The sequence below is a fragment of the Artemia franciscana genome, chromosome 19, assembly GCF_032884065.1.
Source record: "Artemia franciscana chromosome 19, ASM3288406v1, whole genome shotgun sequence".
Lineage (NCBI taxonomy): Eukaryota > Metazoa > Arthropoda > Branchiopoda > Anostraca > Artemiidae > Artemia > Artemia franciscana.
In genome coordinates, this window is record NC_088881.1 from 22,395,311 (window position 1) to 22,408,609 (window position 13,299).

Here is a 13,299-nt window from a genome sequence, read left to right on the forward strand (position 1 = left end):
CCCATTATACCCTCCAAAAATGAAATTTCATTATAATCAGAGTGCTCGCACCTGTAATACGATTACAGGATTTACCTTTCTCCAAGATTGATGAGAACCCTCCTTCATCTAAGGAAAACGGAAAAATTATGACCCTAAAATGAAATTTCATCATGTTTTCTTGCCCTCCTACCCCAGGATTGGTATTTCTAGTCTGTTATAATAGACTATAATAGACTATAAAATAATACAAGAGTATTTCAAGTCTGTTATAATAAGCTTGAAGCTTAGGGGCTTAACCATCCAACATCAAAACACCTTATGCACAAAAATAAAAAAATATATATATCTTGATCACTTTTGAAAAATATGAGCATATTATGTTTTGACTCTGGTGGCTGACTTTATATCACTTATTGGGTACCCCAGCGATTTAATATAACAATTTAGTTTAGTACTAATGCTATATAAAGAGCTGTAGCTCTAGGACAATTATTTCTTCTACCTAGTAGTCAAGCAATTTCCATATATTATTCCTTACGCAAAATAAAATATATAAAAAGAACAAATAAAAGTACTTAGGCTACCGTTGTTATCTATTTAAAATTCGGTGCTTAGTGTTTCATAACGATTAGAATCAGGAATAGGGATATCTATCAATCGCTAAATGAAAAATATACAAAACATAGGGAAAAATATACTACAACACAAGTTGTGTAGAGCCGATAAACACAATCACTCTGGAAAAGCCATCTGCCGAGCTCTATATCACAATTATTTTCGTCTCATAAGACTTTGACCGCTAGGAGTACTGGCAAAGTCTAGTTCAATGAGATCGAGGGCAGTGTCTCACACATTATTCATAATGGAACTACGGACGGTTTAAACATTTGAACTTGGATGTCCTTGAGCAAATAATGGCCCTTGGTATACAACACCGTCGAATTCAAATGTAGCTATTAACTGGCCCTCGGTGCTATTTCGAGACTCCACTGGAAAGAGAAATACATCGATTAATAAAGAGACCTTCATAAACCAATATTTCTAGGTGTATTAATGATAGTGCCTCCAGTCATAAATGCGCAAAGAAGGTATCCCAGTATACCTTATTTATTACCACTATACCTTAATAGCCGAGTTTTTGTTGTTAAGTCTTTTGTGCGGATGACACTTAAAGGCAGTATTTTTTCCTAACAAGGAAGTCCTAAAAATGCCTACTTGACACAAAATGAGACAGTTTCAGGCCGCAGCACTGGACAGATTATGTAATATTGAACGGATAATCGAAGGTGCCTATTTCTTCCGTGGCCTTACCTTTGTATACTAGGAAATATTAGCCTCAAGTGAATATTGGTTCTTGTTTAGTATTTTAACACTGTATCTGGGAATCAGATTAGAAGTGCTCCTCTAAACAGTAGAGCTATGACGCGACCCTTAAATCAAATATCTTAAATGTAGATAACTTCGAAGACCACACTGCCTTTCCATGACGAAAGTAAAACAGTTCAAAATAGGGATGATACCTTTTTATTGACAGTGAATAGATATATAATTATTTAACTGGAATACAGTGTTCATCATAAGCAGTAAAACTCAAGCGGTTTTACTGCTGATGATGAACACTGTATATGTGTTCGAAATATCCAGTTAAATAATTTTATATCTATTCACTGTCAATAAAAAGGTATCATCCCTATTTTGATCTGTTTTACTTTCGTAAATATCTTAAAATCTGAAGCAATCAGTTATTTGTTGTAACATCGTAATAATATTTGACTATTATTTAAACTTCGAACTAGTTGTAATCAAAATTAGTCATGCATTATTTCTTCTTTAAATAAATAGTTAGTGATTTGCAACAATGAAAGCAATAACTGGTAACTGAAACGGCAGTTGGTTAATTTTTTTTTGTTCAGAATATTTACAATATTATTCTCCTTCTTCTGTGTAATACGTAAACTTTATCCCGTAATAATCTCAAATCAATTCATAACTTACCACCCCTAGATGTAACGGTAATTTGTATTTGATTAGTTTGGTCATCTTGCCCCTCAGTTACGGCCATCTTCCAATGTATTTCTCGTTTCTTTTTTTCTGCGGAATATTCCAGCGGCAGTCGCGGTTCCTCCGACTCTCTCTTTTCAATACTTTCCTTTTTAACTTCTTGACGTTCTTCTTTACTGATTCTCTGTGCTGCTTCACTTGCACGTAATCTAAAATGATATTAACTGTTTGAAATAATAATATTAAATTCCTAAGTTGCTCGAATACATTCAGGACGTTATTTCAAGCCTCTCCTCCCCCCTCAAAAAAAAACAAAAACAATCCCGATGCATTTGCGCAAAGCTCATATTTTTAATATCTCCTCTAATCCAGTGTTAGATTGTTTATAACTCTAAAATACTCGAAGCTTATACTGACCCAATAAAACTACGGGACACAACCCTGTTTTGATTAATTTCTATTTGGGTTTGTTAAAGTGCGTCTGCATTAATCTGATTTCACGCTGTCTGATGTCTAGATTTTGGCAATTACAGAAGAAAGGGCTTTAAATGGATGGCAGCCGACAAATATCGCAAAGAAATACATAGCCCGGATTATAAACGTAGGGGAAATTAATAATTTTTTATACAAAATTGTATTCTTACAAGATTTTTTGGTTTGGTAAAACCAGGTCTTTTCCTGGTTTAGTAGAGCCGATTAGATACTCCCTTCTTTATATCAATACAGAACATCGAAACAGGATACTGAATAGTAAAAATAATGTCCCCGAGTTTGTAAAAGTACCTTTGGTAACAAGGCCGAACATGGAGGGGGGGAGGTTGAACCCCCACCCCTAATTTTTGTTTGACTTGTAAAACGTAACATAAACTCATATGACATTGTTTTATGCAGTTTTATAAAGCTTTTACCAGACCCCCTCCCCCACCCCTAAAAAAATCCTGGATAGATCCTCGCTTGGTTATACCCCCTTTCAACGAGATCGACTCAAATTGTGGTTCTGGATAAAGAAAATAGAGCCCACTTGTCGTATAATAAAGTATAATTCGATTTCTGTATTTTTGCCAATATTTGGGTGTTTTGAACTGTAAAAGGTTTACTTATTTAGGAAAATTCTACTTACGTGGTTTTTATACCAAATGAAAAAATTAAAGCACATTTATCCTGGCCTAAACGTTTTTTAAATCCCAAAGGAATGAAAAAAAAACTTCAAAAGTTATTGCGTGAAAACTGTGATTGTTATTATAGCCTATTTGATTATAGTTTTAATTTAGAAAAGTTCTTTTTGGAACCTTTAGGAACATAAAATGTTCTTTCAGGCAAAAGTACCTAAGTATTTCTACAGTATTTCTTTTATGAACCCAAAACAATAAATTTCGGAAAAATATTAACATTTAAAAAGTATTACGCAAAAACACTGGGCGAGAAAAAAAAGTATAGAAAGAGATTTGACATCAATACAAAAAATATGATTAAATTCACCCGGAAAATTTTTTTGACGAGTACAATAGTGAATATTCTATGATAAGAAATATTTAGTCTACCGGGTGCGTTCTTTTTTAAGCTCTTAAATTAGCCTAACCTCTATGAGAGCCGCTATCCTCCCAAGCTGTGAACAATCTAAAAACAATTTGAGTTACTGCAGCAAAATCTAAATTGCAGGGCTGAAAACAAAGAAAAACGTGCCAATGAAAGATTAGAAATACATAAACAAATCATTTATATATAAGCTAATTTAGAATCTTAGAGTGGCGTCAATTCAAGAAATTTTAGGGTGGAGGTAAATTTGTCTTTTTTCTAAATTTTTTCAATGAAAAATCATAGAGGCATTATTTGATAAAAGAACCAAAAAGGAATTTTTTAAAATCTAGAGAAAGGGGGGGGAATCTAGGGGTATATAGGCTTCCCCCCTCAGTTGATATTACTTGAATCTCATTTATTTACACATGCCACTTTCTTCTAATCATTATATTCAAACGGACAATTTTCTGCTTTATTTCCTTTATATTTTCGTTAGATACCCCTTTGAATGCATCTGGGCTGCTTAAAATATTTATTCTCAGTAAATGTCTTTGTCCTTGTCCGAAGGACTGTTGAGTCCTAACTCTCGCATTAATTCTACGATTCTAGAATGGTCATGAATCATTCAAATTTGACGTACCACTATTCTAATTCCTCCTCTTATCTCCAGAAAAGGTTCTTGTGATCCAGCAACAAACACGTTCATTGAATTTGTTTATCTTAACAGCCATTTAGATAAATAGTAGATAAAAAGATGGTCTAACAACGTTCCAATCATATCGTTTCACCGATGCCATCTACCAAAGAGACATCCTCGTTTCTTATTGAAGAAGTGACAGTCCTCAATGTTAATCGATCTCCAGTTCCAGTTGCCGCAAAAAGAGTGTTTCTTTTGAATTAAATTATGAAAAGACAAGGCCCTATCTAATGAATGGCAATCTACACAGCGGCACCACTCCTGGAAAACTATAACTGGCAACAAAGTGTGATCTTTGTAGCATTCGCAAAAAATAAACCCTTTATCGGGTTACACTCTACATTCGGGATTAAAATAGTCAAACTCCTCCCCCCTGAAAACGCATAGCCATAAAGAAAGATACACAGAGAAAAAAAATGGAAGAGAATTAGGGTGTTATAAACGGTATTAAATATTAAAAATAACTTACTTCAGAGCATCTTGCCGTGCCTGCTCAGCAGCTAAATTTAACGCTTCTTTTTGTTGAGGAATAAACCTACCACCAGCCATCGCTGCCAGGGCTGCCATGTGGCCTGAAATAGACCCAGATAATTTTAGTTTCATTCTACCTAACAGCAATGCAATCATTTTTTTCTGGAACTTCTATGACAAAATGATTTAGCAAATGTTAAATTAAATTTTTATTTTGTATGAGAAAAGAAAATACTCTGTAGAACCTGTGGGACCGAACTTAGGTCAATACGGTTTAAGTGTGGATTTGAAAGCCTGGTGGAGTAATCATGTCACTAAATCTATTTAAATCCAATGATAAATTACTCTACCAAACAAGATTTTTTTGCTCCATTCAAGTGTAAATATTGCTTTTACTTATTTAAGCATATAGAAAAGGGGGATTCACGTCACGAATCCCCCCTTCCCTTAATAGATAAAATATGAAGTTAGTTAAAATATTAGTCTGTTAACATGTTAGTGTTTTGCTAGCAAAGGTCTATCATCTTATGTTAAATGCCAAGGTATAGGTAGTATTCATTAGTTTATATTTACTGTTTTCAGCTTACATATACTGTTTATTGTCTGATTTTTTTTATATTTTTTATTACTTTGTCCAGGTTTATTTTCTTTTAGTTTTCAGTAGTGCTGAAACTTGTTTATTTCTGGAAAATAAAAGTTTTTTTCCAAACATACCCTTCATGCTCTGTCTGTATATTAAAAACTAAAAAAAAAAAAATCTATGTTTTAGATCATGCTAGGTCGTTATAAGCAGTAAAACATGATGTTTTTGCGTTTGAAATAAACATTTGATTTCATTTTCTTTTGTCTTAATATTTTGAAACATAAGCTATACCACTGTAGCAAAACAGTATGTAAATTTTGATCAGTGAAGCCATACGAATCTGCGTCTATGTCTGTTTTCTCTAAATGCATTTTTTTTTTTTTCTTTCTTTTGTACTTGAGATTAAACTATCAATAAGCACTGAAAAATTTGTAATAAAAAATGTACCATCAATGTGATTTAAGACAGAAATAATTATATATGATAAGATTTACTCATAATCAATACACATACAATAAGACACTGTGCTAATCCCTCCAGAAGCTCCTTGGCCGTTAAATTAGGGGGAACATATATGGATCACAAGCTCAAGAACAATAGCCAATTACTTATTGATATAAAAGAAAAAGAAAAAACAATACATGTATAGAGGATAGATTGATTGACAGATAAGATAGATAGATCTATGACGTACAATATAATGATGATTGCTCAACTGGGTAGTAAACCCTTTTCTTATATATAGGTATTGAAAGGAGGCTGAAACATAAAACATCCTTCAAGCGCAGTTTTCACAAATTATTTCGTTCATGATTTTAAATGGTGTTGTTGCTTTCAGTTATGCCAAAAAAGAATACTGTCTTCTCTTTTCGGAATTTCATAATTTGTCCAATAATTTCGTATCATCAGCATTTTTTCTTCTTTTTTTCAATGGCTCGAGTTTTTGCTGGTAAATATAAATGTCTATATAACCTTTTGATTAAATATTTAACTAAAAAAGACAGTGCTAACTTACCGGCACTGCTCGGTGGCTCACTAGTGTTTGTAACATCCCCAGTTAAGGCACTGCTGTAGAGGTTCCATAAATTTAGCCGCTGCATTTCTAGTGCTTGCAAAGCATCGGCTGTAGGTGGGGAGCCTCTATTACCTAAACAAATATGATAAATGACGATACGAAATTATTTACGATAAGGTAAAAACATTAATTAGCAAATAAATTTCATCAACATAGTTAATATCCTAATCATGTCCTAAAATTCAAAAACACTAATAATAACTGTATTTGAATCAGCCATATGCGCAAGAGGTATCAAAGAAACATAGCATATACGCACACTGGAACTTAATGAATAGCCCCGAACCACTAAAATATTTTAAACCTTATTATCACTGGCTACTTTTGTCATTAATTTGTTTTCCTCAAGAACAGCCAACAAAAAGGGGAACCCCCCAAGAGTTGTGTCAATTCTCCAAGACTGGTGTCAATTCTTCTCAAAAAGTGAACCTGGGCTTATATACTGATGTTAAATTTTTCAACTAATCAGAATCACGCATTAAAAATCATTATGTGTTTCTGACTGGTTGAAAAAGTTGAACACTGACAAGAACAAGTATTGAAACAATATTTGGTCACTTAATAAACTGGTCTTTTACAAATAGTGATTGAAACCGCAGGGATGGTTATGGGTTTGGAAGCAACAGCAAACAGAAAGGAAACCCCCCAAAAGTTGTGTCTTATGCCACTTCTCCTTAAACAGTCTTGTTTGCACTTTTGTCACGTAAATTTGCGGACTTTGTCAGCCATTTTTCAGAATATTCACTTCCATTGACAATACAGTCAAAATTGCCCCCTCTTGTATACTCCCAACCCTTAGTATTTTTCAAAAATCGTTTGCTGACTGAAATTAGAAACTTTTTAAGGTTGAAAATCTTAAGCATAAGCATGAGTAGTTTCAAAACACGTGACTAGATGTATTTTGCTGCTAGATTTAGATGAAGGATGAGACTGGTATTGAAACAAATTGGACACAGTAAAAAGTATTATTGTATACTACAATAAACAACAAAGAGAGATAAAACTCTACAAAAAAAAACCTCAAACGAGACTACGGCCAGTAGAGAGGAAAGACTAAAACAACGCGAATATTTCGCCTGTATCCAAACTAGGCGTCCTCAGCACAAGATAAAAAGAAAACTAAACTAAAAACAAATAAAACCACCACCAATAATAATAAATACAATTGTCGCTACTGATCCACGTAGGGAAAAGAAGCTATTCGATACTTCAATGAGGACATTAAAGCAACTTTTCCCTACGTGGATCAGTAGCGACAATTGTATTTATTATTATTGGTGGTGGTTTTATTTGGTTTTAGTTTAGTTTTCTTTTTATCTTGTGCTGAGGACGCCTAGTTTGGATACAGGCGAAATATCCGCGTTGTCCTCTCTACTGGCCGTAGTCTCGTTAGAGGTTTTTTTTTTTGTCATGATTGAATTTATGCCGTTTTATTGACAATCTAGATCGTCAAAATACTAATACATTGACAATCGGAATCGTGATTTGTGAGTCAACGTTACCCGAAAATCAATTCCGGAATTTGCCGAGTATTGGGTCTTAGGTTGCAGGTTTCTATATTTTGCTGTTTTACGGTTCGCAAGTAGACAGTCATAAGTCAATTTTAAAAGCTTCTTTGTTCCTCGTGTAATTCTGAATCTTAATTCAAAAAGATGTTTGTCAATTGAACTTTTGCCAACGAGAGTCTAGATACTGCATATTCTTACTGGATTTATACACAAGGGGGAGCCTTCAGGCCATAAATCTCTGGTGGTTTTACGAATAATTCTAGTATATTTGGTTTTCTTTATTTCGAAGTCTCTTTCGAACCAATTCTATTGTCGATAGCCTAGCCCGGAAACATATTCTAGGAAGAAATACTTACTATCTAAAGAGTTTCAACAAGGCTTCTAAGATATGCTTCTTCCAACGTTGCTATAATTCAGTTTAAAAGTTTTGGAATCAAGTTTTTTTTTAAAACATGTCATGTTGAAATCAGATGTATAAATTCCAGATGACAATTCCTGCCCTGTTAAATCGATTGGCTCTTTGCTACAAAGTTTTATATCATTCGGAGCATTTAAATGCTTATCAGGCAAACTGTTTTATAAAGGGATCTATCTGATAATAAGTACTTACGTGCTCAGCTATATCTATAAAGGTCTTGAAACAGCTTTTTGTCATAAGCATAAAGGAGTATTCCATAAAAAAGTTTCTATTTCACTACTAACGCCACGTGTCTTGGGCTAACGGGTAATTTTGGTCGAATCCAAAGAGCATATATAACTTCAAGAGTGGAAACTAACGCAAGTATAGCAAAATAAAACACCAACGCGTTTGGCGTCTCATGGCAGTTTTTCAGTCTATTAAGGAAATATTAGTGTAAATAATATATTCGTCAAATTAGCATAGCAATAAGTGCTTGATATCTGTTGCTAAAAAAAGAAATAATTAGGAAGTTTGTAGAAATGCCAATAAACGCACAATGTTAGATGGCCCTAGTTTCCACTGTTATAAGCTTCCCATACTCTTTGTTCGAGGCTATAGTTTTATCCAGGACTTACTGGAAATTTTTATTTATCGGATTAGGATTAATAGATTTAAATGTCTAAACCTATGGTATTCAACTTTCAGTCAGCAGATCGCTTACAGCCCCGGTAACATTTTTAAATCCCTGTAGCAATTTAAACTATCATTAATAAGTTACTAAATGGAATTTTAAGTCTGTTTGCTGGTAAGTTTTGGTTAATGTTTTAGGGTTGGTTAACAACTCTTTCGTCTAATCCCGTCCAGCAAACCCAGAAAACTTTGACGCATCTGACCAAAAAAATCTGGGTTTGGGGAATTGTCGACTGTAAGTAATAGGCTATATTATACATATTGTACGTAAGATTAAAAAATTAGGTAAGAATTTTCCAATTCAAAAATTTTTTTTATGATGTTCATGAAACTATATATTTTTTTCTTGCATTTTTTTTTTCTTTCACTGAGACTTGTCATGTCTTAAGTGGCTCTGGATACGACTGCAATGGGTCATAGACAAATTCGCTTGATTTACATTCCACGCACAGATCCAGCTTCGAGAAAAGAATATATACCAATCAAAGTTTCAATTAGCTTACCAGGATGTGGGTGATGAGGATTATGACCTCCATTCATTAACGGTTGTCTCGAAACTAAACTCATAGGAGACATCTGCATTTGTGATGCCAGTTGACTAAGACCCCCGGGAAGCTGCATACCAGGTCCTCGAGGTGCACCCATTTCTCCAAAAGCACCGTAACTTGAACGTCTTCCTTCTCTTCGGTTTCCATCAATAGCCGTCTGCAACTCTGGGGGAGTACTAAATTTATCTTTTTCACATTCAAAAGGGTATAGATATTTCATGTACCTAAAATAGACAAATTATAATTTTATTATTCGGCTATGTTGAGTTACGCTCAAATTGAAAATCCGGGTAATAGTTAAACAGAAGAAACCCATGAACCAAAAATGAAAGCTGTCGATCTTTAATAATTCAATTTTTCGCTGAACTTCAAATTCAAAAGAAGGGAAAGTCTCTATAAATCCTTTACAAATTTGGTACCACCCCTGTTTTGCTCAAAAACATGATTAGAAAATATTGTCTGATTTTCGTGCAAAGTTGAATAAAGAATTACAACTTTAAATAAGATTTTGTTTCTTGGCTAGGATCAGTAAATATTACTTGATGAACAATTAATAATTGATTCCACTATTTCCATTGCAAAAGTGCCCGTTTATGTCTAGTAATTAACCAACAATACTCCTATTGCACGAACAGCTCACTACACCACCAAGCCGCCAAGAGCAACACAGCTCCCAAGAAATTCCTATCCCCCTTAAATCTTCACTTACGACATCCTCACATACAATTTGGGGACGACTTGATTTTCGTTTGGTCTTAGAAGGGTGGCCGTCAAGGACAATCTTTGGCAATCTGTTATCTTTCCTCCACAGAACATGTCCTACTCTTCTCATTCTTTCTCTCATTATAGCCTTAAAAAGCGGAATTGACCCTCTTTTTTGTAGAGCTCACTATTTGAGATACGGCTAGTTAGTGAGGCATCCAAAACAATCCGTAAGCAATGTCTCTAGAAAACATCTAGAAAACCATCCACCGTATCCCGAGGCAGTCCCGCTTTAGAACCATACTTGACCATTGTAGAGGAAATTATAAACCAACAACCGGGGATTACTCGCACCTTTGTCCTTCATTATTAGAACAGCCGTGATGCCTCGATATTGAAAAAAAAACTCAATCCAGCTAACAGCTTCTTTGCAATGCACATTAGGAAAGTTCAAGTGTCTATACTTTCCTTTTTCATCTTAATATTTCAGTTTACCCCCCCATTTGTTTTTTTAGGGATCTAATAGCAAAGGAGGGAAATCTATTAATAACCTCCGATTGAAAGATTGGAATCACAGATTACCTATTTTGTTGAAACCAACTCTCTGGTGTTCTTGACTTTCTAGAATGTGGATTCATTCCGTATTTCTTCAATTAAACTAGCTCTTTACATGGACGATTTCTCTCAAGAAAGTGACATTTTTAGCATTTTTGGTATAAAACCTAGAATATCTGGGAAATGAAATTTCTAAATTTTTGGATGGCATATTCCGTGAATACGGCCTCCCTACTACCTTCACTAAAAATCCCTAAGTCTTTATTGGATAACATTTGTTTCTTGATGCTGTTTGACCTCGGCCTACATTTCATTGCAGGAAAATCCATTAACTTAGGCAAGTCTCTAAACTAGGCTTTGCTTTCATTTAAAATTCTGAGATTTTTAAATTTTAATTTTACCGGGAATTTACTTTTACATAATCCAGTTCAAAAACTTCGGAATATAAGATTAGAAGAAAAGAAAACTTTACAGACGACGGAACTGGTTTTCATACCCAGCCGAACCTTTTTTTTTTTTATTATTATTATTTGAATCTTATCCACTAATTCATCAATCCTTTAACAAGAAAATATAGGATAATTGTCCACAAGAAAAAGAAAAGTGATTTACGATTGACATTTTTGAGAATCTTAAAAGGATTTTTTTTTTCGAGTTATTTTTTCTCGGGGTCAATGATATTTAATAAAAAGGTTTGTTAAAAATTGTATGTCTTGATGGAAAACGGAAAGGAAAGTCCTTTCCGTTTTTTCCGATATTTTTCCTTTCGGAGGAGAAAAAGCCCCTGTACTGAAATCAGAGCAATCATCTTCCACCTTTCTCTCCCTTTAGACAGGGGAAAAAAGAAGTTGAGGGGGCATTAACATAGTTAGTTAATGTCAATGTATTTTAACTAGGTGGTATTTTCTCTTCGGAAACCCAGCCGTGGTAAAGTTATATTAGTAGATAAAAGATGATCTAAAATATTTCGGTTAAAGATTGTTGTGGGGCTAAGCCCCATAACAGAGGATCATTAAGTGAAATGATCCAAGTCTCATTTAAAAACATTCATTGAGCGCCGTGACCAGTAGATGAGAAGAAATAGTTCATGTGCCAGCTCAGCATAATATTCTTCTTAAGTCGAGTGGTCCCAGCCTCTCTTACGGTCAAGAATATAAAGATCTTGATTTAACAACCGAAAAATTTTTTGCTTGAATTTAAATAGTCAAATTCATATTTGCTTTAGAGTGAATGAATCGAAGATTGAGCATGAAGAAATCAAATAAAGAAGTTATCCCGTTGTTACGAAACTCGTAATCTTCATTCTGTTGAATAATCAGTTACCACAATCTCACCATAGGGTCTCTATCGTTGAACAGAGGGGGTCCTTAGGGTTAGTGACAAATGAGAGGTCAATTTATTACGATCAAGTTCGGATGTATTCAGAAAATCTGTGATATGCAGCCTGTTTTACATAATATAGTATGTGATGCATTTATTTATACAGCGGGTGACTTGATACGGGGTTTTGGAATAGCTAAAAATATGCATCAGTCATATTTATGTTATTTGTTCTGTTATGACGGCTGTACTTGTAGATAAGGAGTTATGATGTGGTATCCATGGCTTATTTGCATTTTTAAAATCAATTATTCTTCCCATATTGTATACTTTGATTATGCATTTATAAATTTGTGTTTGTGCAACTCAAGTAGACATTTTTTTCACTTGGTAGTTCATTATAAATTTCTTTTTTCATAACAAAATGCACAAAGGTGTTCAGTCCATTTCATTTTTTTTTCTAATACTGCAAGGAATTAAATGACCATTAAAGCTAAAATAGACAATCAAAGGCAAAGTGAGTAATTGAATAGTGTGGCTTCATTCTGCCATATTGTGCTTACAACTTTACATGTATTTTCGAACCAGATCTTCTGAAGCATATTTTCCCCCTCCCCCCTCCTCAATCCCGAACGGTCTTACTAACCTCCCATGAAGTGAATATGCCTCTGCAAATAGTACCAGTGTGAAAGGAGCCGCTAATGAGGTCTTATTCGTTTTCTTAAAAAAAGCACTAAACACATTTATGCGTTACGATACGATTAAGGCCTAGAGAAAACACTCATTCGATTCCATTGCAGAAGAAAAGCACCAATGTGTCTCAGATGGCAGTGCTTGCGGCCTGTCAATGTGTAAAAGCGACGGTTTCAAATCCTTATGTATTTTAAACACTTAGACGGTTATTGGCAGTGGCAAAGAAAATAGACCCCAAAGTTAAAACCCTTGATTTATCCATTTTTACCACCAGCCAGGATGGGCTCTTGTTGGCACTGGCTGATCAGGAAGGTGAAAAAAAAGAAAATATGTTGCATCTACGAAATGGATACGAATTGTATTCGGGCATGTATGGGGCATAGCGAGATCCCGAAACCTTGAAACTGTACTATGTTTCCTGTAACATATTATATATTCCATAATATCTACCTATTTTCGTGGTGGGAGGGAGGGAGAAGTTTGAATTTGTTTCTCCCAATCATCTAGTTGACACCAGCAATCCGATTTGCATTATTTGATTCATGATCCTATACTT

General features: G+C 34.4%; 1 protein-coding gene across 1 annotated transcript in view; it reads right to left on the reverse strand.

Moving 5' to 3' along the window:
- Positions 1–673: 673 nt before the first annotated feature.
- LOC136039430 (AT-rich interactive domain-containing protein 3A-like) overlaps positions 674–13,299 on the reverse strand; it is a 125,713-nt gene continuing 113,087 nt past the window's right edge. Inside the window, exons 8-12 of the mRNA XM_065723164.1 lie at positions 9,429–9,697; positions 6,268–6,399; positions 4,668–4,770; positions 1,978–2,192; positions 674–971 (exon numbers count right to left, since the gene is read on the reverse strand). Of these exons, the coding sequence (XP_065579236.1) occupies positions 862–971; positions 1,978–2,192; positions 4,668–4,770; positions 6,268–6,399; positions 9,429–9,697 (829 nt within the window). The 3' untranslated portion in view covers positions 674–861. The remainder of the gene's footprint in view (positions 972–1,977; positions 2,193–4,667; positions 4,771–6,267; positions 6,400–9,428; positions 9,698–13,299) is intronic.